The sequence below is a fragment of the Lampetra fluviatilis genome, chromosome 30 (assembly GCF_964198595.1).
Source record: "Lampetra fluviatilis chromosome 30, kcLamFluv1.1, whole genome shotgun sequence".
NCBI classification, from domain to species: domain Eukaryota; kingdom Metazoa; phylum Chordata; class Hyperoartia; order Petromyzontiformes; family Petromyzontidae; genus Lampetra; species Lampetra fluviatilis.
This window is the reverse complement of record NC_136304.1, coordinates 1,358,765-1,385,644: the sequence shown is the minus strand read 5'-3', so window position 1 is coordinate 1,385,644 and position 26,880 is coordinate 1,358,765. Positions and strand designations below refer to the sequence as shown.

At 41.5% G+C, this 26,880-nt stretch overlaps 2 protein-coding genes across 5 annotated transcripts in view; one reads left to right on the top strand and one right to left on the bottom strand.

Annotated features, from left to right (window-relative positions):
- Positions 1 to 121: 121 nt before the first annotated feature.
- Positions 122 to 3,666, top strand: SIVA1 (SIVA1 apoptosis inducing factor). The gene is made up of 4 exons (XM_078870660.1): positions 122 to 324; positions 899 to 1,126; positions 1,985 to 2,132; positions 3,268 to 3,666. Exons 1-4 carry the CDS (start codon positions 207 to 209, stop codon positions 3,314 to 3,316), a joined length of 543 nt encoding a protein of 180 aa, XP_078726786.1. The 5' UTR covers positions 122 to 206; the 3' UTR covers positions 3,317 to 3,666.
- A 2,831-nt stretch (positions 3,667 to 6,497) lies between these two features.
- The window catches only part of LOC144943108 (neuroblast differentiation-associated protein AHNAK-like), a 72,458-nt gene continuing 52,075 nt past the window's right edge, over positions 6,498 to 26,880 (bottom strand). For all 4 annotated transcript variants that reach the window (XM_078870292.1, XM_078870291.1, XM_078870293.1 and 1 more), the window contains exon 9: positions 6,498 to 26,801. In XM_078870292.1, the coding sequence (XP_078726418.1) occupies positions 8,380 to 26,801 (18,422 nt within the window). In that variant the 3' untranslated portion in view covers positions 6,498 to 8,379. The remainder of the gene's footprint in view (positions 26,802 to 26,880) is intronic.

Sequence of the window (26,880 nt, the reverse complement as noted above, 5' to 3'; positions counted from 1 at the left end):
GGGCAACTCGGAGCGGTCATTCAAACGCTGTGGTCTACCGGTAGCTAGCAAATAAATAAATAAAGCGCCCACAAGCGTGGGCGGGGCGACGGTGACGTCACGACGTTAAAGTTATTTTTCGCAGGAGCCGTGGGGCCACGCGCGTCCCTGACTCAAGTTTACAACAACCACCGACGATCATCGCGGCTCAGCAGCGACACGACGCGATGCCAAAGCGGCCCAATCCCTTCGGAGACTGCGCGCCGCTCCAGTGGAAGACGCACGTGTCGCAGAAGCAGCTGAACGAGGGCGCGCAGTCCCGCCAGCGAATGCAGGCCGTGTATGGTACGCGCACTGTACGCACACTGTACTAATGTAGTGCTAAATCTGATGTGATTGTTGTTTTCTCGCGGCTTCCTTTCAGTATCCCCTTTCTAATTAATATGAGTTCGCGCGTTAAATGCTGCCGTGGTGTGAATACCCAGCACATCCATAGGTCGGCGGTTCTACCTCTGGTAGCGGAAGTTTAAATAATCGGCAATTATTTTCAATCTCCCCCACACCGTCTCTAACCAGCCAGCAGTATAAAAGTTGTCTTAGTTCTTTCGGTAAAGTCACGTAGAAGGGAAATAATAAAATAAAACAAAAAAATAATTCTCACGACGTTTCGGCCACAACGCAAGCAGCCGTCCTCAGGTGAAGAACAGTCGTTCACCACAGTCGATCGGCAGATCAATGTGGGTACTCCCACCTGTTTGGAGACGTTTGGCCGGCGTGGAAGACTCAAGCCTCGACAGCTCCCTGTATACGTGACACTTGCCGGCAAGCTACGTGACACTTGCCGGCAAAGCGACGCGACGAGTGAGCTACAGATCGCAATGCCGCCTTCACACCCCCCCCCCCCAATCACTTGTTGCAGAGCGCACCAAGAGCCTCCTCTTCGCCGGGGCACAGGCGGCGAGTACGGATCCTCCCCTGGCATCCGCCGGGGGGGTGCCAGCGTCCCCGAGGGAGAAGGGACACTGCGGCCCGCCTGATGAGAGTGGTGCCACTATGCCGCGACCCGGGGATGCCGCGACCCGGGGCCAGATGTACCTGGGCAGCAGGGGGCAGCTTCTGCTCAAGCCGCCGGTCGACGCCCAACAGAGTGAGTTTGGGTTGTTGGGATTGTGCGAACGATGAAAACGTCGTGCAGAGAAGCTGCGTTGAGTCGCATGGCTTTTGAAAATTCGATCACAGTTCCCTATGATCACTGTTTCATTGCTTTCATGGCTTTATTTTGGTGATTTTCGGAAAGTTTTTTTTGGTTTGGCCATGTTTGTTTGTTGTAGTACAGAGTTAGACTGATGGCCTTAATCTAAGTTGTCTTGTGGTTGTTGTTGTTGTTTGACTTGCATCCCACTGGGATTTTTGCACAGTGTTGGTGTACGGTGATTTTTTCTGCAATATTTAGCTGTCTTTTCTTGGATTTTCTGTTTGCACTTAGTCACTTTAAAATGTTTTATTGTTCATGTTTTTTGTTTGTTGCGGTTGCACCCGATTTAAGAGCCGAATGGCTCACAGGGCTATACCTAATAAATACACTTGAACTTGTTTACGAGGGTGCTACGTCGGGGATGTTTTGGCTAATGACCGAGATTACTGCCCCTGCTGATGCTGGACAAGCAGAGCGGCCCTGCTGAGGCATTGCTGTTCCGAACTCAAAATCCTAAGCCCTCAGCCCTCGTACACAAAAGAAAGCGAGTTCCTTCATATTTCATCAGCTGAAATCTCGCTAAGTTTGAATTGGAAGGACTGCTTTTGGGTCGGCACAATGCAAAGAATGTCTGTTATGGGGACAAAAACTATTTTGGAATTCAGTAGTAGTGCCAGAGACTGGAGGATGATGAAAAGTGGCTTGTCATTGTGACAACATTGTTACAAAGAGTGTGTGTTTTTCAAATGGACCTGTACCATGCTCACCTGCATGTTGCACGCATCTCTGACCCCTTGTTTGCGGACACAGCAAGCACGCACCTCGTGTGCAGCACGTGCACGCGGACCGACGGGGTTCACGGCCGGTGCAGCCGATGCGACCGCCGTGTGTGCCGGAACTGCTCTCAACTGTGCATCGGCTGCGCATCGACCTTCTGCACAGTGTGCTCCGCCGTCGAGTCAGTTGCTACGTAACATTTTCTTTATTTCTGTGTCTTTTATATGATGTAGCATCCGTTCAGAACTGTCACAGTGCGTTGCAACTCTACATGTCAGCAAATGGGCGATGGAAGCAGGTTTCACGGAGGTGCCATCGTGTGTCGGCACTGGTTGTGTGCGGCGTCTTGACCCTACCGTCCCCTTGTGCGTTTTGCTGGCATTGGGAGCAGTTTAATAGCGGCACATGCTTCATAAGTGTAACTGGGCATGACAGTTCCCGTGGTTTGGCGTGGAACAAGAGGCCAGGCTGTTGTTTACCCATTTTTCAACTGTTTGACAGACGAGGCAAGTCGTATGCAGTGCCTTCTCAAATAAGTGTTTAAGGGCCTCCCTTTGACCCCCCCCCCCCCCCACCATGGATGTCTAGTAAAGCTTTACCAAATACGAAGATTTTTTTTTTTAAGAAGTATCCTGCATTGGGATGTTTTACCAAGTTTTTTGGAGAAGTGTTTTTAATATGGGAAGAAGCTGCATTACTCAGCGAAAACCTGAATATACGAGGGGTTAACACTGAACGCTTCATACTCACGAGTTCATGTACCCAGATGCAATGCTGCTACCTCCTGGCCACCCCCCGCAGCCCAGCAGGCTTAAGTTTCACAAACGTACATAATCCACCCAACCATTGCCTCTAAACTGCTGGATTATAGGGATGGACATCATTCCACGTAGCTATAATCGTTCTCACCTACCTGCTCGTTTGTGTGTATATACATGTAACGGTATACAACTGCCATTAAGCAAGTAATGTCAATACTTATGACCAAATCACCCACAATGTGATAGATCCCACAAGCTCTCAAGGTTTGCTCTACTGCCCACTTTGTCGCCCTGCTACAGGACCACAAGGTGGGCAGTAGAGGGCAGTGCAGGAGAATCCATTGTTGTACTGTACTCCCCCCGCCCCCCACCATCACCAACCCACATTTACCGGTGTGGTGATGAATGGTAAAATATTCCTTGTAACCCTGCATAGTGTGGCCGAGATCGAGCAGTGGATTGACAAAGGGCTGTATATGTGTGTCTGTGACTGAATTTGTGGTCGTGCAAGCAATGTTTCTGATTGTCTGACATGTTTTTTGTGTGTGTGTGTAGCTATAACAACCACTGCGATGCTGTTTTCTGCTTCGACTGCCGGCAGTAGAAGAGACGACAAATTATACAATTATGAAAATCCATATTGGAGGAACTTTTGATAGTCGCCTTTATTACGCCTTCTAACTTAGGCAGCCATACACTTTATTCCTAAAAGGAATGCAATAGCGTATTCTGACAAAGGCTAAATGTTAAAATTAACTTGTTGTATTAAAAGTGACGTAAAATTCACGGGATTATGTGTAGGGACTATGTATTAAATGCTACTTGTAAATATCGGCATTGAATAAAAGCTATTTTTGTATGTCCATTATGTTAGATGAAGATAAAACTCAAGGCACTGTTGTGGAGAAATTAAAATTGAGTCATGCTGTGGACTGGTTGTTTGAATAAAGTATATTTCACAATAATACTACTTTGAATTCTGTGAATTTCAACTCATTTTCACTAATTCTGTTAATGAAACATGAATTTAACTTTAAATAGATTAATTAAGAAATTGGAACCTGGTCTATTGATGGAGAGAATGGTGGTGCAGTGGTTTGTGCAATAGAAACGCATTTACCTAATTTCAATCCTGGCTACGGCTACCATCAGTTCCAAGAAGTATCTGAATTTCCTTGCCAACCAGCACTGATTGTAAATGTGAACGTGTGTGATTATCCACATGGCAAACACTGGCCACGTGATGTTATCGATTCAAACCGTCTTAGGATTGTTGTGATCCATTATTTTGCAAGGAAGATGTAGATGCTCTACACCTGTCGAGGGTTATTTTTTGTTCTATAAACCTGGCGACCATTCAATTCCCAGCCCCACATGAACCTCATCATTTATATTGACAACAACCTGTATGGTTCGATATAGCTACATACTATGACGTGGCATGGCGAGTACTTCATCCTGGAGTTGATGAACACGGAGCTGAAAATGGTGATTTATTGATACATTTCTTCCTGTAATGTAATTCACGTAGTATTATTTGGGAAATAAATCGTATAGCTTTATGCGATTGTGGTCATCCTGAACAAAAAGTCTGAGCATGACAAGCAGGCAGCTCTGTGTGCTGTTTCTCCCATTGAATACGAGTTGGGCGTATGGCATTGTCATTAAAATACTCGTGTGCGATGTGCGGGTACGTTAATGCGCAGTTAGCAAGCGGATTCGTACGTTGTGACACCTTTGGCATACGTGGAATGGAAAGATTCGCACCGGCCTGGGCCCTAGAGCTGGAGCAGTTTGGCAATTGGTGTCCTGCTCTGGAGATTGGAGCCGGAGGCTGAGGTTCTGGGTGCAACCCTGGTCCTTGCTCTCGGTGTATTAACCACAGGAATAGGAATATCACGCACAGTCTGCTCCAGACTCGATGTGATGTCACGGTGCACAAAGCACACGGTGATAAGGGGCCGTCCATAAATTACGTCACGCACCTAGGGGGGGGGGGGTGGTCAGACATTTGTGACGATGTGTGATGAGGGAGGGGGGTTGAAAAAGGTGACGTCAACATAAAAATGCGCAACTTTAAATAAATATAGACAACACGTTCTACTCAATTAAATAGACTTTTTAATAAATGTTTTCTCCTACAACATAAAAGTGCAGCGCCACATTAAATACGCACTACAATGACAAGAGTTTAAAGGGATTTGAAGCATGTTTTATTTGGGGGGGGGGGGCATATTTGAGGGGGGGTCTGACTTTTTGTGACGTCGTGTGACGAGGGTGGGGGGTTCAAAAAGTGTCCAAAATCGCGTGACGTCATTTATGGACGGCCCCTAAGTGCACTGAATAAGCTGTCAGGTCCGGGTGCACAAAGCGCACGGGTGTCCGCAGCACAGCGCGGTGTCGTCACAGAGGCCAGAACACGATGTGAGGTCACAACACACGTGACAAGCTATGCTCATTAAGAGTCCACGATCTCAGACCAGACATTAACACTTGCCGGTGCCACCCGAGGAGGTGGCATAACTTTCGTGGTTCCAACATTGTGTGGCCAACGGCGGTGAATTACGTGATATCCATTTTAGGAGTGGGTGATCAGATAATTTACTCATAAGCCATATCGATAATTGAGTAAATTAAATATCGGTACCAGCCAAGGTGGCACAACTTCAATGGTGCCATTGTATTTGTTACACCAACAGAAGTAAAATAATACATGATAACCTTTTTTAAATGAGCAGCTGTTTATTTTTTTCTCGCAGGAAACCTGTTTTTGCACCTATCGCAATCACGCCTGTTTGCCCAGACGTTACAAATAAAACATTCCAACACCTCTGCTGTTCATGAAGACAATACATAACTTACAAAATGGATGTTTGTCCCCAAGGCATGTATTTCATACAAATTCTTGCATTTATTCACGCTTGTTCTTCAATGTCAGTGACTTAGTTAAGTCTGGAAGAGATTGGCGCCATCTGTTTTCCTTCTGTTTCTAGCAGCTTGTCTGCTCATGATCCTTTACTGGCAGGTGAGGCAAGTATTGGTGGTTCTGTATTATTTCTGTTCAGTAAAGATATCTAAAGTGCTAACTTTACCCTCAATGTATTGTTCATGTACCTGATAAGATTATTAGTTCAGGCCAGCTATTACAGGCAAAAATAATTATTTTTGTTCAGTTTGTCAATTTTTATATTTTTTTATATTTTGCTTCTATAAATTGTAAACTTTCATAACATGCACACAGTTATTACCAATAACTTTGTTATAATTGATTAAAATAATAAAAAAATACTTTTTAAATTTAATAAAGTTCACTTTTACGATTTTATACAAACTTTGCCAAGTAAACAAAGTTTATAATATCCAAGTAGTTCCTTACCTCACTATGTTATTCCTTATTATCCTGTGTTTTCATTATGTATTTACACCAATTAAGACCAGTTCGTGACCTAACTGGCTTTGGTCTAGGTAGTTTTTCAGTCATAATGCCCATTTCATCGTTCCGGACGCCTGTCATATGGTATGGGTATAAAAGTCATGGTAACTACAACTAAGCTGCCACTCCGCAAAGGTTATCATATCGGAATATGTCCCACACACGTGGAGGATTACAAAAACCATTACTAGACTTTGCCACCTCATGTGGTACCAATAAGTGATTTTTTTTGTCAAAAAAATAAAAAGGTTGTAGCAACGTCAGCTTTGGCCCATAAAACTATAAAAGGGATTTCTCAATTAAACTACCGCGAGATGTGTGAACAAGTGTCAACAAACAGACGATACAGCAGTGTAATTATGCTTCTCTTTAATGGTAAAGACCCCAATACATGAGTGATGCAGGAATATTTACAAAAAATTAATTACAGAGCCACCATTGAACACCAGCATTAAGGCCACGTTGGACATTCATAAAAGACACCCCCTTACCGACTGAAACTGCTTTAATTGGGTGGAATATTGGACGTCACATTAAAAAAGTCGATTAAAACTACATTATTCAGTTAAGAAAAATATAACAAGGCAAAGTACTTGTTTCTATTACAAAACACCATACACCCCAATGTCTTATATTGTGATTTGGTTACTAAAAATGTTCCATGAAGCGAATATGAAAGAACTTAAAAAAATATACGTCCAACCATCGAAGCAGCTCAAGAAGCAGTAATTTAATAAACAAAGTGCAAATATATATAAACAAAAGAAATAACAAATAAGCATCCCCATTACACAAACAGTGAAGAGCTTACGTAATAAGCATTTTTTTTATTAATATTAAAAGTGAAAAAAAAACATTGTTCTGTCGATCACATTTAGAAATAAAAACCGATCAAACGTGCCACTCGCCTTATCCTTAGACTTACAACTTTCGTGACTGCAGGAATTCATATTTTTGGTAATTTCGGTAAAGTCACGTGATAGACAACAAAAAATCTAAATTAAAAGCAAAAAAAACCTGAAGAAGACCGCTTGTGTTGCGATCGAAACGTCGTGGGTTTCTTTTTGCTTTTAATTTAGATGTTTGTTTTCTATCTACGTGACTTTACCGAGAGAACCAAGAATAGACTTATCCTGTCTACAGACACCTTCACAACATCTATGGACACCAACAAACTACTCTTAAAATTGTGAAGTGTACAGCCTTAAATTGCAAGGATTTGTTTGGACCGATATTTAGTATTCTAAAGTTAAGAATGTATGCCAAAGTGTAGGTTTTCCAGGAAGAACACAATGTTGCTTTAAAAAATAAAGATCACAGTATGAAGACATCTTTGGAATAAGCACTTGGCAAATCTTTCATCAGCGTGACCCACTACATTGAAAAGGTCCTCGTATTATCGGGTGGATCCACTCAACGTTTCACGTGTTATATACACCCTTGCTTTCCCCACCCGCTTTGCATGGGAGTAATGTTGCAACAGGTGGAGAGTTCTCATTCGTCTCTTAAAAGGCAGAACTAAAAAAGTAGATATCCTTGGGCTGGAGGGAAACAGTAGTCAAGGCCTTGTAAAAATAACCCTTTGCGTTAAGATACATTTTATTTAGCATCTGCTGAGACCCAAGTTGAAAGCTGCTTTAAAAAGGGTTTTTATTTTCATCCAACAGAACTGCCAAAACACACCTGCGAAACAGCTGTATTAAAAGTTATTCGTAGCAAAAAAGACAACATTACAATATATTGTACGAGTAGGTGATGTTAATGTGTTTTGCGAATAATAAAATGTAACAAGTCGAATACTAATCATCCACGAAGAAAATCTTAGCATGTAATAAATGTACAAACTTACTTTTCTAAAAACTACACTACATTACCAACTACAGCCAATAATAAGTGGACCATTTGTACAGGGGCTCTGTCTTCGGATAACTCAGGCTCCCACATTTTATTCTTAGAACTAATCACCCTAGCAGTATTTTCTATTATTCAATTACAAAACAAATTCATAGCTTGGACAATACAACGAAATTTTATTCATAGATTTGTGAGTACGTGAATTGGTGTTTAAGAGGAAAAAAAACTACGATAACTTAACAGGTATGCCGATACTTATAGATTTTTCTGTATGTACAAAGTGATTTATTAGGTTATCAGTTTCTCCAAATGTAGACAAACCAGACCAGATGAGCGCAAGTAACCCTATGCTATTACTAAATTTTCAGGGGAATCACTGCTCATTCCTTTGGCTTCTTGAAGCCAATCTTTGGAAGGTGCAGCTTTGCTGAACCTGCCGCACCCGAATCGGAGTCGTGCTCGGAATTTGACGAGGACATTCGGACTTCCGGCGCGCCAAAATGGAAGGAACCGCCCTCGACCGTTCCGTCAAATTCGCTGCTTCCAGAGATGTTTGCGGAGCCCTTTTTCTTAGTTCCAAACGAAAATCCTGGCAGTTTTATTTTACCTTTGCCTTTCCCTTCGGCATCATCTTGGCCATTGCTCGATCTTGCAGCGAGGTCCGAGCTACCGGAATGTACGCCTAGTAGTGTGGGGTCACACTCGGCACCACCAGATGCATATCCACCGATGGTATAGGAACCCTTAGAGGAAATCCCAATACCTGGACTTTTTGAAGTGGGCGATTTTACCGATAAATGTGCATCATCAAAACTACTCAATGACCCATCACCTCCACCCTTGACTTTAGGTCCTTTGAATTTTACTCTGGAGGATGAAAATTCTACTTCTCCTTTAGCTTCTGGCAAGTCAAGATCTACATCTGATTTTGGCTTGCTTGTTTTTCCATGAAATCCAAACTTAGGCATTTTCATTTTGCCCTTTTTCACCTTTCCTTCTGCACCCTCAATGTTAAAATCTGGGGAATCCATACTGACATTTACATCTGGCATATCCACATCACCTTTAAATGATGGTCCAGAAAAGTCCGAACTTTGGAGGTCAACATCAACTTCAGGACCTTTTACTTTGGGCAGATTAACATCAAATTTGGGAATTTTAATTTTTGGCATTTTAAGCTTTGCATCTGGCCCTTCAATCTTCACATCAGGCCCATGTAAATGTATTCCACCTTCTGGGGTTTTAATTTCTCCTTTCACTTGACCAGATACATCTATATCATGTGAGCCAACACCTACCCCTGCTTCTGGTTGTTTCACTTGTGGAAGGTTTATTTCAAACTTTGGTAATTTGATTTTTGGCATTTTCAACTTCCCTTCAGGACCTTCAATATCAACATCAGGGGCATTTGCATCAAATTTAATATTTGTTCCTGTATTCCAATCACCTTCAATATTTGAACCGGATATATCAATACCTCCCTTACCTTTTGGCATCTTAAGATTCACATCAAGGTTTTCACCAGATATTTTGGGCCCTGAAATTGCTACAGAAGGCATGCTTACTTTTGGACCTTTGAATTGTCCTCCTCCTCCTTCAATGTTCACTTTGGGTGCTTCAATGTTCACTTTGGGTGTATCCCCATGAAGTTTTGGAATTTTAACATCATAATCTGCTCCTGGTGTAGACATGTCAAATTCTCCTTTTGGAGGGCTGAAGTCTAAATCCACAGTTGGGCCCTGAACTTTGGAGCCTGAAAACCCAAGTTTTGGCATTTTAAATTTAGACTTTTTGGATTTAACTTCAGGTCCTTCAATAGTTAAATCTGGCGAATGGGTATTCACACCAATGTCTGGTGCTCTGACATCTCCTTTTATTTCCAGACCAGACACATCGGCACCACCTTTTGCCTTTGGCAATTTAACATCCACATCAAGATCTGGGCCTGATATATTTGGTCCTGAAAGATTGAAAGATGGCATTTGAAACTTTGGGCCTTTGATTTTTCCTCCAGGGCCTTCTATATCCAAATGCGGTGCACCAACATCACCCTTCACTTTTGGACCTTTAACGTCAATGTCTATGTCACCTTTTGGAAGACTGAGGTCCACATCTACATTTGGACCATGAACTTTAGGACCTGAAAAACCAAATTTAGGCTTTTTAATTTTGGGCATTTTAAATGTTGCATCTGGTCCTTCAATATCAACACCAGGTATGGAAACATCTCCTTCCAGTTTTGGCCCTTTAATGTCAACATCCAGTTTTGGTGAGGAAATATCAATGTCAGTTTTTGGAATGTTAACATCCACATCCACATCTGGTCCTTCTAATTTTGGACCTGAGAAACCAAACTTGGGCATTTTCATTTTGGGTAGATGGAATTTTGAATCTGGTCCTTCAATGCTTATGTTAGGTGCATGGACATCAATACCCATATTTGGAGACTTAAGATCACCTTCTACTTTTGGTCCAGATATGTCCATACCCCCCTTTATCTTTGGCATTTTAAGACCCATATCAATATCTGGTCCAGAGATCTTGGGTCCCGAAATATCTATTGTAGGCATTTTAACTTTTGGACCTTTTATTTTTCCTTCCGGTCCCTCAATGTCTACACTGGGTGCATCAATGTCTCCTTTAACTTTTGCTCCTTTAACATTAAGGTCTAGCGAAGGTGCAGAAACATCAATGCCACCTTCTGGTAAGTTTAGGTCAACACCTACATCTGGTCCATGTATTTGAGGTCCTGAAAAGCCAAACTTGGGCATTTTCATTTTGGGCAGGTGGAATTTGGAATCTGTGCCTTGAATGTTCATGTCAGGTGCATTGACATCAATGTCCATATTAGGAGCCTTAATGTCACCTTCTATTTTTGGTGCAGATATGGCCATGCCCCCCTTCATCTTTGGCATTTTAAGACTCAAATCAACATCTGGTCCAGATATCTTGGGACCTTTGATTTTTCCTTCTGGTCCCCCAATATCCATATGTGGACCTGCAATGTCCCCATGAAAGCCTGGCCCTTTAACTCCAATATCTACTTTAGGTAGAGATGCATCAATCTCACCTTTTGGAAGACTAATGTCTACATCTGGAGCATCCAATTTGGGCCCTGAAAGCCCAAATTTGGGAAGTTTGACAGTAGGAAGTTTAAACTTAGCATCCAGTCCTTCCACATCAATATCAGCAGTACCAACATCCAAATCAACACCTGGAACATTAATGTCACCTAATGCTGGTCCTGACACATTAACACCTCCCTTTATCTTTGGCATTTTGACATCCATGTCAAGGTTAGGGCCAGATACTTTGGGTCCTGAGAATCCCAAGGTAGGCTTCTTTAACTTTGGACCCTTAACTTTTCCTTCTGGGCCCTCTATGTCTACATTGAGTCCTGAAAATTCCCCTTCAAATTCTGGCCCTCGAAGATCAATATCTAATTTGGGTGCATTGAGATCAACTTTTGGAGGACTAAGATCAACATCGATGTCTGGGCCTTGAACTTTGGGGCCTGAAAATCCAAACTTCGGCATTTTAAACTTGGGCTTTTTCAATTTATAATCAGGACCTTCAACATTAATGTCTGGTAACGAAGTGTTCACTGCAATATCTGGACCTTCAAATTCCCCTTTAATTTTTGGACAAGATAAATCAGCTTTTGGGATTTTAATGTCTCCTTCAATTGTTGGAAATCCAATGTCAACATCCCCTTTTGGCAAGCTCATATCTACATCTAAGGTTGATCCTTTGACTTTGGGGCCAGTAAATCCAACTTTCGGCATCTTGAACTTAGATTTTTTAAGCTTAAAATCAGGCCCTTCAGCCGATAAATTTGGGGACTCTACATCAAAATGTTCCCCTGCTGTGCCAGAGACATTCATTTCTGGGAGACTTACATCTGCATCAAAATCAGGAGATTTTAGATCCATGTCAATATCAGTTAAGGAAGGTTTTTTACCAGACAGACCAAACTTTGGAAGTTTGAACTTAGAACCTTTAGCTTTCACATCCGGTCCTTTTAATGATATATCTGGTGCATCAATATTTATGTCAGGAGCTCTCATGTCACCTTTAATTTTTGGTCCAGATATATCGATGTCAGCTTTTGGAGAACCTACATCAAGGTTTATATCTGGGCCTTTAATTTTTGGAAGATTTACCTCGAACTTTGGTAATTTTACTTTGGGCATTTTAAGGTGGCCTTCAGGACCTTCAACATCGACCGAAGGAGCATTAATATCAACATCACCCTGCAATTTTGGCCCTTTGAGATCGATATCTATCTTAGGTGCATCCATATCAATGTCACCTTTAGGGAGACTGAGATCCAAATCTACATCAGGCCCATGAACTTTAGGTCCGGAGAATCCAAACTTTGGCATTTTCATTTTAGGAAATTTAAATTTAGCATCTGGTCCATGGAGATCTACATCAGGCACTTCAACATCCATATCAACATCTGGTACATGCACATCTCCCTCTAGTTTTGGGCCTGACACATCAACCCCTCCTTTAAAATTTGGCATCTTTACATCTAAGTTAAGGTCTGGAGCTGATATTTTGGGTCCTGAAATATGTGGCATTTTTATGTTGGGACCCTTAATTTTCCAGGCTGGACCTTCCATGTCTACATCAGGAAGAGATGCATCTCCCTGCAATTTTGGGCCTTTAACATCAATGTCCACTTTTGGAGCAGAAACATTGAGATCACCTTTGGGAAGATTGACATCTAAATCTAGATCAGGTCCGTGAAGCTTTGGTCCTGAGAAACCAAACTTTGGCATTTTCATTTTAGGCATTTTAAATTTAGCATCTGGTCCATGAAGATCTACATCGGGCACTTCAACATCCAAATCAACATCTGGCACATGCACATCTCCCTCTAGTTTGGGTCCTGACACATCAACCCCTCCTTTGAACTTCGGCATCTTTATGTCCATGTTCAGGTCTGGAGCTGATATTTTGGGTCCTGAAATATGTGGCATTTTTATGTTGGGACCTTTAATTTTCCAATCTGGTCCTTCAATGTCCACATCAGGAAGAGATGCATCTCCTTGCAATTTTGGGCCTTTAACATCAATGTCCATCTTAGGAGCGGAAACATTAAGATCACCTTTGGGAAGATTGACATCTAAATCTAGATCAGGTCCATGAAGCTTTGGTCCTGAGAAACCAAACTTTGGCATTTTCATTTTAGGAAATTTAAATTTTGCATCTGGCCCATGAAGATCTACATCAGGAGCTTCAGCATCAAAATCAACATCTGGCACATGCATATCTCCCTCTAGTTTTGGGCCTGACACATCAACCCCTCCTTTAAACTTTGGCATCTTTACAACCATGTTAAAGTCTGGAGCTGATATTTTGGGTCCTGAAATATGTGGCGTTTTTATGTTGGGACCTTTAATTTTCCAATCTGGTCCTTCAATGTCCACATCAGGAAGAGATACATCTCCATGCAATTTTGGGCCTTTAACATCAATATCCATCTTAGGAGCGGAAACATTAAGATCACCTTTGGGAAGATTGACATCTAAATCTAGATCAGGTCCATGAAGCTTTGGTCCTGAGAAACCAAACTTTGGCATTTTCATTTTAGGCATTTTAAATTTAGCATCTGGTCCATGAAGATCTAAATCAGGTGCTTCAACATCCAAATCAACATCTGGCACATGCACATCTCCCTCTAGTTTTGGTCCTGACACATCAACCCCTCCTTTAAACTTTGGCATCTTTACATCCATGTTAAAGTCTGGTGCTGATATTTTGGGTCCTGAAATATGTGGCATTTTTATGTTGGGACCTTTAATTTTCCAATCTGGTCCTTCAATGTCCACATCAGGAAGAGATGCATCTCCTTGCAATTTTGGGCCTTTAACATCAATGTCCATCTTAGGAGCAGAAACATTAAGATCACCTTTGGGAAGATTGACATCTAAATCTAGATCAGGTCCATGAAGCTTTGGTCCTGAGAAACCAAACTTTGGCATTTTCATTTTAGGAAATTTAAATTTAGCATCTGGCCCATGAAGATCTACATCAGGAGCTTCAGCATCAAAATCAACATCTGGCACATGCACATCTCCCTCTAGTTTTGGGCCTGACACATCAACCCCTCCTTTAAACCTTGGCATCTTTACATCCATGTCAAAGTCTGGAGCTGATATTTTGGGTCCTGAAATATGTGGCATTTTTATGTTGGGACCTTTAATTTTCCAATCTGGTCCTTCAATGTCCACATCAGGAAGAGATGCATCTCCTTGCAATTTTGGGCCTTTAACATCAATGTCCATCTTAGGAGCGGAAACATTAAGATCACCTTTGGGAAGATTGACATCTAAATCTAGATCAGGTCCATGAAGCTTTGGTCCTGAGAAACCAAACTTTGGCATTTTCATTTTAGGAAATTTAAATTTAGCATCTGGCCCATGAAGATCTACATCAGGAGCTTCAGCATCAAAATCAACATCTGGCACATGCACATCTCCCTCTAGTTTTGGGCCTGACACATCAACCCCTCCTTTAAACTTTGGCATCTTTACATCCATGTTAAAGTCTGGAGCTGATATTTTGGGTCCTGAAATATGTGGCATTTTTATGTTGGGACCTTTAATTTTCCAATCTGGTCCTTCAATGTCCACATCAGGAAGAGATGCATCTCCTTGCAATTTTGGGCCTTTAACATCAATGTCCATCTTAGTAGCGGAAACATTAAGATCACCTTTGGGAAGATTGACATCTAAATCTAGATCAGGTCCATGAAGCTTTGGTCCTGAGAAACCAAACTTTGGCATTTTCATTTTAGGCATTTTAAATTTAGCATCTGGTCCATGAAGATCTAAATCAGGTGGTTCAACATCCAAATCAACATCTGGCACATGCACATCTCCCTCTAGTTTTGGTCCTGACACATCAACCCCTCCTTTAAACTTTGGCATCTTTACATCCAAGTTAAGGTCTGGAGCTGATATTTTGGGTCCTGAAATATGTGGCATTTTTATGTTGGGACCTTTAATTTTCCAATCTGGTCCTTCAATGTCCACATCAGGAAGAGATGCATCTCCTTGCAATTTTGGGCCTTTAACATCAATGTCCATCTTAGGAGCGGAAACATTAAGATCACCTTTGGGAAGATTGACATCTAAATCTAGATCAGGTCCATGAAGCTTTGGTCCTGAGAAACCAAACTTTGGCATTTTCATTTTAGGAAATTTAAATTTTGCATCTGGCCCATGTAGATCTACATCAGGCACTTCAACATCCAAATCAACGTCAGGAACATTGATGTCACCTTCAACCTTTGGTCCAGATACATCAACTCCACCCTTTAACTTTGGCATTTTTACATCCAAATTTAGGTCAGGACCTGATATTTTAGGCCCTGAAAATGAGGGCATTTTGAATTTTGGGCTTTTTATTTTTCCCCCTGAACCTTCAACATTTATATGTGGTCCTTCAATATCTCCCTCGATTTTGGGCCCTTTAACATCAACATCTACTTTAGGTGCAGCAATATCAATGTCACGTTTTGGTAGACTGAGGTCTAAATCTACATCAGGCCCATGAAGCTTAGGTCCTGAGAATCCAAACTTTGGCATTTTCATTTTAGGAAATTTAAATTTAGCATCTGGTCCATGGAGATCTACATCAGGCGCTTCCACATCCAAATCAACATCTGGCACATGCACATCTCCCCCTAGTTTTGGTCCTGACACATCAACCCCTCCTTTAAACTTTGGCATCTTCATGTCCAAGTTAAGGTCTGGAGCAGAGATTTGGGGGCCTGTAATATCTGGCATTTTTATTTTTGGACCTTTAATTTTTCCTTCTGGTCCATCAATGTCTACATCAGGTAGAGACATATCTCCATGTAATTTGGGTCCTTTAACATCAATGTCCACTTTTGGTGCAGCAATATCAAAGTCAGCTTTTGGAAGACTAAGATCCAAGTCGACATCAGGTCCATGGAGCTTAGGTCCTGAGAATCCGAACTTTGGCATTTTCATTTTAGGAAATTTGAATTTAGCATCTGGTCCATGGAGATCTACATCAGGCGCTTCAACATCCAAATCAACATTGGGAATATTGATGTCACCTTCAAGCATTGGTCCTGACATATCAACTCCACCCTTAAACTTTGGTGATTTTATGTCTACGTTAAGGTCTGGACCTGATATTTTTGGTCCTGAAAATGAAGGCATTTTGAATTTGGGGCTTTTCATTTTTCCTCCTGAACCCTCAATATTTAGATTTGGTGCTTCAATATCTCCTGCTATTTTTGGCCCTTTAACATCAAGATCTACTTTTGGTGCAGCAATGTCAACGTCAGCTTTTGGAAAACTGAGATCAAAATCTACATCAGGCCCATGTAGCTTCGGTCCGGAGAAACCGAACTTCGGCATTTTCATTTTAGGAAATTTAAATTTAGCATCAGGTCCATGGAGATCTACATCAGGCGCTTCCACATCCAAATCAACATCTGGCACATGCACATCTCCCTCTAATTTTGGTCCCGACACATCAACCCCTCCTTTAAACTTTGGCATCTTTATGTTCATGTCAAGGTCTGGAGCTGATACTTTGGGTCCCGACATTGAAGGTAGTTTCATGTTTGGGCCTTTTATTTTCCCTTCAGGTCCTTCTATATCCAAATGAGGTACATCCACATGTCCTTCCATTTTTGGCCCTTTCACATTAATATCTAATTTTGGTGCAGCAATATCAAAATCTACATCAGGCCCATGAATATTTGGTCCTGAAAAACCAAATTTGGGCATTTTTGGAAATTTGAGTTTACTCTCTGGTCCCTCAAGATTAATATCAGGACCATCAACATTCACATCCACATCTGGTACTTTCACACCCCCTTCAATTTTTGGTCCTGATACATCAACTCCTCCTTTCAATTTTGGCATTTTCACATCAAAATCAAGGTCTGGGCCAGATATTTTGGGCAATGAAATTGAAGGCATGGATATTTTTGGACCTTTGATTTTCCCTTCTGGTCCTTCAATATCCACTCCTGGAACATCCAGGTCACCATGAATTTTTGGTGCTTTAACATCTATATCTAAATTCGGTGCAGATGCACTAATTTCACCCTTTGGGAGACTGAGATCTAAGTCTACATCAGGTCCGTGAAGCTTAGGACCTGAAAATCCAATCTTTGGCATTTTCATTTTGGGCATTTTCAGCTTAGCATCTGGACCTTCAATGTTGACATCTGGTGTCTGAATATCCAGTCCACCAGCAGATTCTTTGATATCTCCTTTCAATTTTGGAGAAGATATATCAACATCAGCTGTTGGGAGATTCACATCAACATTTGCATCTATATCAGGACCCTGAATCTTCGGTCCAGAAAATCCAAACTTTGGCATTTTGAATTTAGGCTTTTTTATTTTCATTTCTGGCCCTTCAATATTGACATCCGGTGCACTCACATCAATTCCTGCACGTGGTCCTTTAACTTCTCCTTTTATTTTTGGAGAAGGTAAATCAATGTCAGGTTTTGGAATATTAGCATCAATATCTACAGTGGGACCATGAACTTTAGGACCTGAAAATCCAAATTTTGGGAGTTTAAATCTAGGCATTTTGAATTTTGAGTCAGATCCATCAATATCTACATCAGGTCCAGATAGATCAGCTTCTAATTTTGGCCCTTTTATGTCCGTATCTAGTTTAGGGGAAGAAATGCTAACATCAGCTTTTGGGATATTTAGATCTACATCTATATTAGGACCTGCAAATCCAATCTTTGGATTTTTCATTTTTGGCAATTTAATTTTCCCCTCTGGGCCTTCAATGTTGACATCAGGTGCCTCAATGTCCACATCAAAATCTGGAACATTTATATCACCCTCTACTTTTGGTCCAGATACATCAATTCCACCCTTAAATTTTGGCATTTTCAAATCTAAATTGAGGTCAGGTGCAGATATATTTGATCCTGATATTGAAGGCAACTTGATCTTTGGACCTTTTACTTTCCCCTCCGGTCCCTCAATGTCTATGTCTGGAAGAGACACATCACCATGCCCTTTTGGCCCTTTGAAAGAAACTTCACCTTTTGGAAGACTGAGATTCATGTCAACATCTGGTGCATGGATTTTGGGGCCTGAAAAACTGAGGTCAGGCATTTTCATTTTAGGCAGTTTAAATTTAGCATCAGCTCCTTCTATGTTCATATCGGGACCTTTGATATTTACATCAACATCTGAAACCTTAACATCACCCTCTACTTTTGGCAAAGATGCATCAATGTCTCCTTTTAACTTGGGCATCTTTAAATCCAGGCCAAAATCAGGACCAGAAATATGTGGTCCTGAAATTGATGGGATCTTAAATTTCGGAATTTTTATTTTGCCATGTTGACCTTCAACATCTATATCTGGTGCATTCATGTCTCCTTCAAACTTGGGGCCTTTTACATCAATGTCTACTTTTGGTACAGAAACATCTAAGTCGCCTTTTGGAAGACTAAGATCCAAATCTACATCTGGTCCATGAAATTTAGGTCCTGATATTCCAAAGCTAGGCATTTTCATTTTGGGGAGCTTAAATTTAGCATCTTTTCCCTCAATGTCCACATCAGGTGAATTCAAACTCACATCAACATCAGGAACATTCATTTCCCCTTCTACTTTGGGCACAGATACATCAATACCACCCTTTAACTTTGGACTTTTAACATCGATGTCACCTTTTGGAAGACTTACGTCAAAATCCACATCTGGTCCATGGAATTTTGGGGATGAAAAACCAAACTTTGGCATTTTAAATTTGGGGAATTTAAATTTAGAATCAGACCCCTCAATGTTCAAATTTGGAGCTTTAGCATCAACATCAACATGGGGTCCTTTAATGTCACCCTCTAATTTTGGACCAGTCACATCAATGCTACCCTTCACCTTCGGCAGCTTAACATCTAGGTCACAATCTGGGCCAGATATCTTTGGCAATTGCACGTCAATTGATGGCACACTCACTTTTGGGCCTGTAATTTTCCCTTCAGGACCATGAATATCTACATGTGGCACATCAACACCCCCATGAAGTTTTGGAGCTTTGATATCAACATCTACTTTTGGTACAGAAATGTCGATATCACCTTTAGGGAGATCTACATCTACATCGGGTCCGTGAAGCTTAGGTCCTGAGAAACCAAACTTTGGCATTTTCATTTTCGGAAATTTAAATTTAGCATCTGGTCCATGGAGGTCTACATCAGGAGCTTCAACATCCAGATCAACATCTGGAACTTTAACATCTCCCTCTAGTTTGGGTCCTGACACATCAACCCCTCCTTTAAACTTTGGCATCTTTATGTCCAAGTTAAGGTCTGGAGCCGATATTTTGGGTCCCGAAATATGTGGCATTTTTATGTTGGGGCCTTTAATTTTCCAATCTGGTCCTTGCATGTCTACATCAGGTAGAGACATATCTCCTTCCAGTTTTGGCAATTTGACATCTCCCTGCAATTTTGGGCCCTTAACATCAATGTCCACTTTAGGAGCAGAAACATTAATATCACCTTTGGGAAGATTGACATCAAAATCTACATCAGGTCCATGAAGCTTTGGTCCTGAGAAACCAAACTTTGGCATTTTCATTTTAGGCATTTTAAATTTAGCATCTGGTCCATGAAGATCTACATCGGGCACTTCAACATCCAAATCAACATCTGGAACTTTCACATCCCCCTCTACTTTCGGTCCTGACACATCAACTCCTCCTTTAAACTTTGGCATTTTTACGTCCAAGTTAAGGTCCGGAGCCGATATTTTGGGTCCCGAAATATGTGGCATTTTTATGTTGGGCCCTTTAATTTTCCAATCTGGTCCTTGCATGTCTACATCAGGTAGGGACATATCTCCTTCCAGTTTTGGCCCTTTGACATCTCCCTGCAATTTTGGGCCCTTAACATCAATGTCCACTTTAGGAGCAGAAACATTAATATCACCTTTGGGAAGATTGACATCAAAATCTACATCAGGTCCATGAAGCTTTGGTCCTGAGAAACCAAACTTTGGCATTTTCATTTTAGGAAATTTAAATTTACCATCTGGTCCCTGGAGATCTACATCAGGTGCTTCAACATCCAAATCAACATCCGGAACTTTCACATCACCCTCTACTTTCGGTCCTGACACATCAACTCCTCCTTTAAACTTTGGCATTTTTACATCCAAGTTAAGATCCGGAGCCGATATTTTGGGTCCCGAAATATGTGGCATTTTTATGTTGGGACCTTTAATTTTCCAATCTGGTCCTTGCATGTCTACATCAGGTAGGGACATCTCTCCTTCCAGTTTTGGCCCTTTGACATCTCCCTGCAATTTTGGACCCTTAACATCAATGTCCACTTTAGGAGCAGGAACGTTAACATCACCTTTGGGAAGATTGACATCAAAATCTACATCAGGTCCATGAAGCTTTGGTCCTGAGAAACCAAACTTTGGCATTTTCATTTTAGGAAATTTAAATTTACCATCTGGTCCCTGGAGATCTACATCAGGCGCTTCAACATCCAAATCAACATCCGGAACTTTCACATCACCCTCTACTTTCGGTCCTGACACATCAACTCCTCCTTTAAACTTTGGCATTTTTACGTCCAAGTTAAGATCCGGAGCCGATATTTTGGGTCCCGAAATATGTGGCATTTTTATGTTGGGCCCTTTAATTTTCCAATCTGGTCCTTGCATGTCTACATCAGGTAGGGACATATCTCCTTCCAGTTTTGGCCCTTTGACATCTCCCTGCAATTTTGGGCCCTTAACATCAATGTCCACTTTAGGAGCAGAAACATTAATATCACCTTTGGGAAGATTGACATCAAAATCTACATCAGGTCCATGAAGCTTTGGTCCTGAGAAACCAAACTTTGGCATTTTCATTTTAGGAAATTTAAATTTACCATCTGGTCCCTGGAGATCTACATCAGGTGCTTCAACATCCAAATCAACATCCGGAACTTTCACATCACCCTCTACTTTCGGTCCTGACACATCAACTCCTCCTTTAAACTTTGGCATTTTTACGTCCAAGTTAATATCCGGAGCCGATATTTTGGGTCCCGAAATATGTGGCATTTTTATGTTGGGCCCTTTAATTTTCCAATCTGGTCCTTGCTTGTCTACATCAGGTAGGGACATCTCTCCTTCCAGTTTTGGCCCTTTGACATCTCCCTGCAATTTTGGACCCTTAACATCAATGTCCACTTTAGGAGCAGAAACGTTAACATCACCTTTGGGAAGATTGACATCAAAATCTACATCAGGTCCATGAAGCTTTGGTCCTGAGAAACCAAACTTTGGCATTTTCATTTTAGGAAATTTAAATTTACCATCTGGTCCCTGGAGATCTACATCAGGCGCTTCAACATCCAAATCAACATCCGGAACTTTCACATCACCCTCTACTTTCGGTCCTGACACATCAACTCCTCCTTTAAACTTTGGCATTTTTACGTCCAAGTTAAGATCCGGAGCCGATATTTTGGGTCCCGAAATATGTGGCATTTTTATGTTGGGCCCTTTAATTTTCCAATCTGGTCCTTGCATGTCTACATCAGGTAGGGACATATCTCCTTCCAGTTTTGGCCCTTTGACATCTCCCTGCAATTTTGGGCCCTTAACATCAATGTCCACTTTAGGAGCAGAAACATTAATATCACCTTTGGGAAGATTGACATCAAAATCTACATCAGGTCCATGAAGCTTTGGTCCTGAGAAACCAAACTTTGGCATTTTCATTTTAGGAAATTTAAATTTACCATCTGGTCCCTGGAGATCTACATCAGGTGCTTCAACATCCAAATCAACATCCGGAACTTTCACATCACCCTCTACTTTCGGTCCTGACACATCAACTCCTCCTTTAAACTTTGGCATTTTTACGTCCAAGTTAATATCCGGAGCCGATATTTTGGGTCCCGAAATATGTGGCATTTTTATGTTGGGCCCTTTAATTTTCCAATCTGGTCCTTGCATGTCTACATCAGGTAGGGACATCTCTCCTTCCAGTTTTGGCCCTTTGACATCTCCCTGCAATTTTGGACCCTTAACATCAATGTCCACTTTAGGAGCAGAAACGTTAACATCACCTTTGGGAAGATTGACATCAAAATCTACATCAGGTCCATGAAGCTTTGGTCCTGAGAAACCAAACTTTGGCATTTTCATTTTAGGAAATTTAAATTTACCATCTGGTCCCTGGAGATCTACATCAGGCGATTCAACATCCAAATCAACATCCGGAACTTTCACATCACCCTCTACTTTCGGTCCTGACACATCAACTCCTCCTTTAAACTTTGGCATTTTAACGTCCAAGTTAAGATCCGGAGCCGATATTTTGGGTCCCGAAATATGTGGTATTTTTATGTTGGGCCCTTTAATTTTCCAATCTGGTCCTTGCATGTCTACATCAGGTAGAGACATCTCTCCTTCCAGTTTTGGCCCTTTGACATCTCCCTGCAATTTTGGACCCTTAACATCAATGTCCACTTTAGGAGCAGAAACGTTAACATCACCTTTGGGAAGATTGACATCAAAATCTAGATCAGGTCCGTGAAGCTTTGGTCCTGAGAAACCAAACTTTGGCATTTTCATTTTAGGCATTTTAAATTTAGCATCTGGTCCATGAAGATCTACATCGGGCACTTCAACATCCAAATCAACATCTGGAACTTTCACATCACCCTCTACTTTCGGTCCTGACACATCAACCCCTCCTTTAAACTTTGGCATCTTTATGTCCAAGTTAAGGTCCGAAGCCGATATATTGGGTCCCGAAATATGTGGCATTTTTATGTTGGGCCCTTTAATTTTCCAATCTGGTCCTTGCATGTCTACATCAGGTAGGGACATATCTCCTCCCAGTTTTGGCCCTTTGACATCTCCCTGCAATTTTGGGCCCTCAACATCAATGTCCACTTTAGGAGCAGAAACATTAATATCACCTTTGGGAAGATTGACATCAAAATCTACATCAGGTCCATGAAGCTTTGGTCCTGAGAAACCAAACTTTGGCATTTTCATTTTAGGAAATTTAAATTTACCATCTGGTCCCTGGAGATCTACATCAGGCGCTTCAACATCCAAATCAACATCCGGAACTTTCACATCACCCTCTACTTTCGGTCCTGACACATCAACTCCTCCTTTAAACTTAGGCATTTTTACGTCCAAGTTAAGGTCCGGAGCCGATATTTTGGGTCCCGAAATATGTGGCATTTTTATGTTGGGCCCTTTAATTTTCCAATCTGGTCCTTGCATGTCTACATCAGGTAGAGACATCTCTCCTTCCAGTTTTGGCCCTTTGACATCTCCCTGCAATTTTGGACCCTTAACATCAATGTCCACTTTAGGAGCAGAAACGTTAACATCACCTTTGGGAAGATTGACATCAAAATCTACATCAGGTCCGTGAAGCTTTGGTCCTGAGAAACCAAACTTTGGCATTTTCATTTTCGGCATTTTAAATTTAGAATCTGGTCCATGAAGATCTACATCGGGCACTTCAACATCCAAATCAACATCTGGAACTTTCACATCACCCTCTACTTTCGGTCCTGACACATCAACCCCTCCTTTAAACTTTGGCATCTTTATGTCCAAGTTAAGGTCCGGAGCCGATATTTTGGGTCCCGAAATATGTGGCATTTTTATGTTGGGCCCTTTAATTTTCCAATCTGGTCCTTGCATGTCTACATCAGGTAGGGACATATCTCCTTCCAGTTTTGGCCCTTTGACATCTCCCTGCAATTTTGGGCCCTTAACATCAATGTCCACTTTAGGAGCAGAAACATTAATATCACCTTTGGGAAGATTGACATCAAAATCTACATCAGGTCCATGAAGCTTTGGTCCTGAGAAACCAAACTTTGGCATTTTCATTTTAGGAAATTTAAATTTACCATCTGGCCCCTGGAGATCTACATCAGGCGCTTCAACATCCAACACTTTCACATCACCCTCTACTTTCGGTCCTGACACATCAACTCCTCCTTTAAACTTTGTCATTTTTACGTCCAAGTTAAGGTCCGGAGCCGATATTTTGGGTCCTGAAATATGTGGCATTTTTATGTTGGGCCCTTTAATTTTCCAATCTGGTCCTTGCATGTCTACATCAGGTGGGGACATATCTCCTGCCAGTTTTGGCCCTTTGACATCTCCCTGCAATTTTGGGCCCTTAACATCAATGTCCACTTTAGGAGCAGAAACATTAATATCACCTTTGGGAAGATTGACATCAAAATCTACATCAGGTCCATGAAGCTTTGGTCCTGAGAAACCAAACTTTGGCATTTTCATTTTAGGAAATTTAAATTTACCATCTGGTCCCTGGAGATCTACATCAGGCGCTTCAACATCCAAATCAACATCCGAAACTTTCACATCACCCTCTACTTTCGGTCCTGACACATCAACTCCTCCTTTAAACGTTGGCATTTTTACATCCAAGTTAAGGTCTGGAGCCGATATTTTGGGTCCCGAAATATGTGGCATTTTTATGTTGGGCCCTTTAATTTTCCAATCTGGTCCTTGCATGTCTACATCAGGTAGAGACATCTCTCCTTCCAGTTTTGGCCCTTTGACATCTCCCTGCAATTTTGGACCCTTAACATCAATGTCCACTTTAGGAGCAGAAACGTTAACATCACCTTTGGGAAGATTGACATCAAAATCTACATCAGGTCCGTGAAGCTTTGGTCCTGAGAAACCAAACTTTGGCATTTTCATTTTCGGCATTTTAAATTTAGAATCTGGTCCATGAAGATCTACATCGGGCACTTCAACATCCAAATCAACATCTGGAACTTCCAAATCACCCTCTACTTTCGGTCCTGACACATCAACCCCTCCTTTAAACTTTGGCATCTTTATGTCCAAGTTAAGGTCCGGAGCCGATATTTTGGGTCCCGAAATATGTGGCATTTTTATGTTGGGCCCTTTAATTTTCCAATCTGGTCCTTGCATGTCTACATCAGGTAGGGACATATCTCCTTCCAGTTTTGGCCCTTTGACATCTCCCTGCAATTTTGGGCCCTTAACATCAATGTCCACTTTAGGAGCAGAAACATTAATATCACCTTTGGGAAGATTGACATCAAAATCTACATCAGGTCCATGAAGCTTTGGTCCTGAGAAACCAAACTTTGGCATTTTCATTTTAGGAAATTTAAATTTACCATCTGGCCCCTGGAGATCTACATCAGGCGCTTCAACATCCAACACTTTCACATCACCCTCTACTTTCGGTCCTGACACATCAACTCCTCCTTTAAACTTTGGCATTTTTACGTCCAAGTTAAGGTCCGGAGCCGATATTTTGGGTCCTGAAATATGTGGCATTTTTATGTTGGGCCCTTTAATTTTCCAATCTGGTCCTTGCATGTCTACATCAGGTAGGGACATATCTCCTGCCAGTTTTGGCCCTTTGACATCTCCCTGCAATTTTGGGCCCTTAACATCAATGTCCACTTTAGGAGCAGGAACATTAATATCACCTTTGGGAAGATTGACATCAAAATCTACATCAGGTCCATGAAGCTTTGGTCCTGAGAAACCAAACTTTGGCATTTTCATTTTAGGAAATTTAAATTTACCATCTGGTCCCTGGAGATCTACATCAGGCGCTTCAACATCCAAATCAACATCCGAAACTTTCACATCACCCTCTACTTTCGGTCCTGACACATCAACTCCTCCTTTAAACGTTGGCATTTTTACATCCAAGTTAAGGTCTGGAGCCGATATTTTGGGTCCCGAAATATGTGGCATTTTTATGTTGGGCCCTTTAATTTTCCAATCTGGTCCTTGCATGTCTACACCAGGTAGGGACATCTCTCCTTCCAGTTTTGGCCCTTTGACATCTCCCTGCAATTTTGGGCCCGTGACATCAACGTTCACTTTAGGAACAGATACATTCAGATCTCCTTTGGGAAGACTGACATCTACATCTACATCAGATCCATGGACTTTAGGACCTGAAAAACCAAATGATGGCATTTTTACTTTGGGCAATTTGAATTTACCTTCTGGACCCTGAAGATTTACATCAGGTGCTTCAACATCTAAAGCGACACCTGGCACTTGAACATTACCTTCAAATTTTGGTCCAGATACACCCAATCCTCCTTTTCCGCTTGATTTCTTAAATTCGAGATTAACATCTGATCCAGATATTTTGGGCCCTGAAATATTTGGCATGTTTAATGTTGGGCCTTTGATATTCCAATCTGGTCCCTCCATGTCTACATCAGGTACAGAAAAACCCCCTTGCAAGTTTGGGCCTTTAACATTCATGTCCATTTTAGGAGCTGAAATATTAACATCACCTTTGGGGATATCAATATCCAAATTTGCATCTGGTCCATGAATTTGAGGACCAGAAATGCCAAACTTTGGTAGCTTGAATTTTGGCATTTTAAATCTTCCATCAGAACCTTCAATGTTGACATCAGCCCCTTTCAAACCTGCATCAATGGTAGGAATTTGAATATTTCCTTCCTGTTTAGATCCAGACACATCAAAACTACCTTTTACCTTTGGCAGCTTGACATCTACACCTTTAGCAGACACATCAGGTCCCGTTATGTGTGGCATCGTAATTGTTGGACCCTTGATGCTGCCTTCTGTTCCCTTCATTTGCACATTTGGTGCTTTGACATCTCTGTGCATTTTCAGTCCATTTGCATCAAAGTCCAGTGTTGGTGCAGATACATCAATGCCTCCTCCTTTAGGAAGATTGATGCTGAAGTTTCCATCTTGTCCGTGTATTTTCGGATCTGTGAAGTGATAACGGCATGTTTAGTTTGGACACGTTACATGAACTGCTGCATGTTCAAGTTTCCTTTTTGAGTTGCA